The following is a 2,440-nucleotide window of genomic DNA, read 5'->3' on the forward strand; positions in this document are numbered from 1 at the left end:
AGAGAGAGAGAGAGAGAGAGAGAGAGAGAGAGAGAGAGAGAGAGAGAGAGAGAGATTGCAATGAAAGTAGCTTGGCTCGTACATCAAATTAATATACTCCCCAAGAGCTCCACAAGAAAGAAATATGCAAGTATTATCAAAATTATTTCAATCTCTTTTGTGCAGCTTTTTCTATGCCCACATTCCCTTTGCCATTGTCAGTTATCTGATAATGATATTCAAGCCTACGTTTTGTCACATGCGTTTCATCATTATTCCCCCCCCCCCTCCTCCCTCCTTCACAGACCTAGGGGTTGTTTCATTATCAATGCTTGTCTTCGCGGCGTCTCTCTTGATCCTACAGACGACAGCGGAGGTTACGATAGACGGCAGTGTGTCTGGTGTGTCATTTACCTCTGTCACGCCGACACCCCTTTCTGTCAGAAGTGAAGGCCCTTTACAATCATCCAGTCTTCCTGCGTTGGCATTATACGACACCACTGACAATGTTACAACAGTAAACTATGTTCCCACTGTTATTCCGACATCGCTTATCGGCACTGATCGCAGCGTCATGAAATTCATATCTGCGAGTGATCTACTGAGTGGAATAACAAAAGCAACGACAACAATGAGAGCGACAGTAGCAGCAACACCAGCAGCAGCAGCAGCAGCAGCAGTAGCAGTGTCAGCCCCAACAGCAGAAGAATCCGATCTTATCAATGGAAACCTAATTACGTCAAAGTATTCTGTCGGTGACACAACACTGCCATCACCTCTTGATCTCGGGACATTAACACTTTCTGTCAATGGAGACCTGACACCAACTGCTGTAAGTAAAAACGACGCCATGATGCCAACAGAATCCCAAATAATCGCCACAACTACAGCCTCCGAGACATCTCCCTTTCAGGTCATGCCGACACCGACACCGACACCGACACCGACACCGACACCGACATCTCAAAGGGACGTTCTGTCCCCCAGCAGTACCACTTCCACTCCCATAACAGCATCCTTCACCAGTCGTTCTCCGCCTACCTTCTCACATCTTTCGTCATTTTCATTGTCCGTCCCAGCTGGAAAACCGTCCTTGACAACGGAATCGACAACTGGGATAGAGGTTAGCTTTAGTTCTACAACAGACTCAACTTATCTCACTGTTTCGACATCTGGGGAAGTAGGAACAACATCTATGAGTGACACAGCCTTTTCTCCACATCTTCAAACAACAGGCACTTACGTTACCATTACCCGACCTACAAACCCAGACACATCTACAGTTGGAACCCCTCCCCTCCACACAATGTCAAATATTGGAGCTGGATCGACAAAGACCATTGGAATGGGTAGCGCTGCCGTGCCGTATGCGTCGACACTTGCTTTCATGACGTCATTGTCATCATATTCCTCACTGACTTACGGAACAAACCTTCAGCACAGCTCAGACAGCTCATCTTCCATAGTTTCATCTATTTTGCCATCTCGTGTAACAAATGCCCCCGAGATTTCTGCAACAGTTGAATCTACACACGCCAACAGCAGTCAACAGGCTTTACTCCAAGCCACAATTCTGAGGCTTAGAGATGAAAATTCAGGTACAAGCGGTTTTACGTTTTTGCTTAACCGTATCCATACGCCCTGGGGTTATTTTGTACCCCTGGTGTTGTTTTCTTCACTTTTTAGAATACTTCTAGTACAAAGATCTCTTTGAAGTTTTTAATATTTCTCAAAAAATCATTTTGACAGACTGCTATGCAAAGGGTACGGATCGGATTAACGAGTAAATTTCCTCTTTGGAAAGTGGTGGCACAGAGTTCCCCACGTCGTATGGATAAGGTAGTAAAACACTACGTCGTGTTTTATTAGTTTTGTTGAATTTTACTTCCTGCTCCATTCGTACTATCCAATTTCGAAAGCTATTTCTTGGTCTCCCCATAAGTTTAGAAAGTGAATTATGGGTTTGATATCCCGTCAAGTGAAACTTTAAATATTAATATATTGTAGTTTTGGTTTTTTTGTGTTTTTTCAGCAATCTCTTAAACACATCTTTTTTTAAAAACCAGACCTCGAAAGTCAAGTGACGGGTCTATCTGTGGCCACTGGAATCCTGGCTGCTTTAGTCGTGGTCCTTGTTGTACTCTTTGGGCTCTACATGTGGATTCGGTGAGTAGCTTTTAGGCTTAACACACACACACACATACACACACACACACACACACACACACACACACACATACACACACACACACACAGACACACACACACGTGTTTAGAAGCTTTTCTTTTCAATGTTGTGTTATCTTACCTTGGAAGACTGTTTTCTTTCTTTTTCTTTAAAGGTGTTGAAGAGACCAACCCGTGAATCTTAAACCCAAAAGTCTACACCTGGGCTCACTAAACACGCACTCAGAAACAGACACACACAAACAGACACGCACACACACACACACACACACAC

General features: G+C 44.1%; 1 protein-coding gene across 1 annotated transcript in view; it reads left to right on the forward strand.

Annotated features, from left to right (window-relative positions):
* Positions 1-916: 916 nt before the first annotated feature.
* The window catches only part of LOC101852613 (mucin-5AC), a gene marked incomplete at its 5' end in the record, with an annotated part of 7,071 nt that continues 5,547 nt past the window's right edge, over positions 917-2,440 (forward strand). The window contains 2 exon segments of the mRNA XM_005094916.3: positions 917-1,577; positions 2,046-2,145. Coding sequence (XP_005094973.2) covers positions 917-1,577; positions 2,046-2,145 — 761 coding nt within the window.

The sequence above is a fragment of the Aplysia californica genome, unplaced genomic scaffold (assembly GCF_000002075.1).
Source record: "Aplysia californica isolate F4 #8 unplaced genomic scaffold, AplCal3.0 scaffold00091, whole genome shotgun sequence".
NCBI classification, from domain to species: Eukaryota; Metazoa; Mollusca; class Gastropoda; order Aplysiida; family Aplysiidae; genus Aplysia; species Aplysia californica.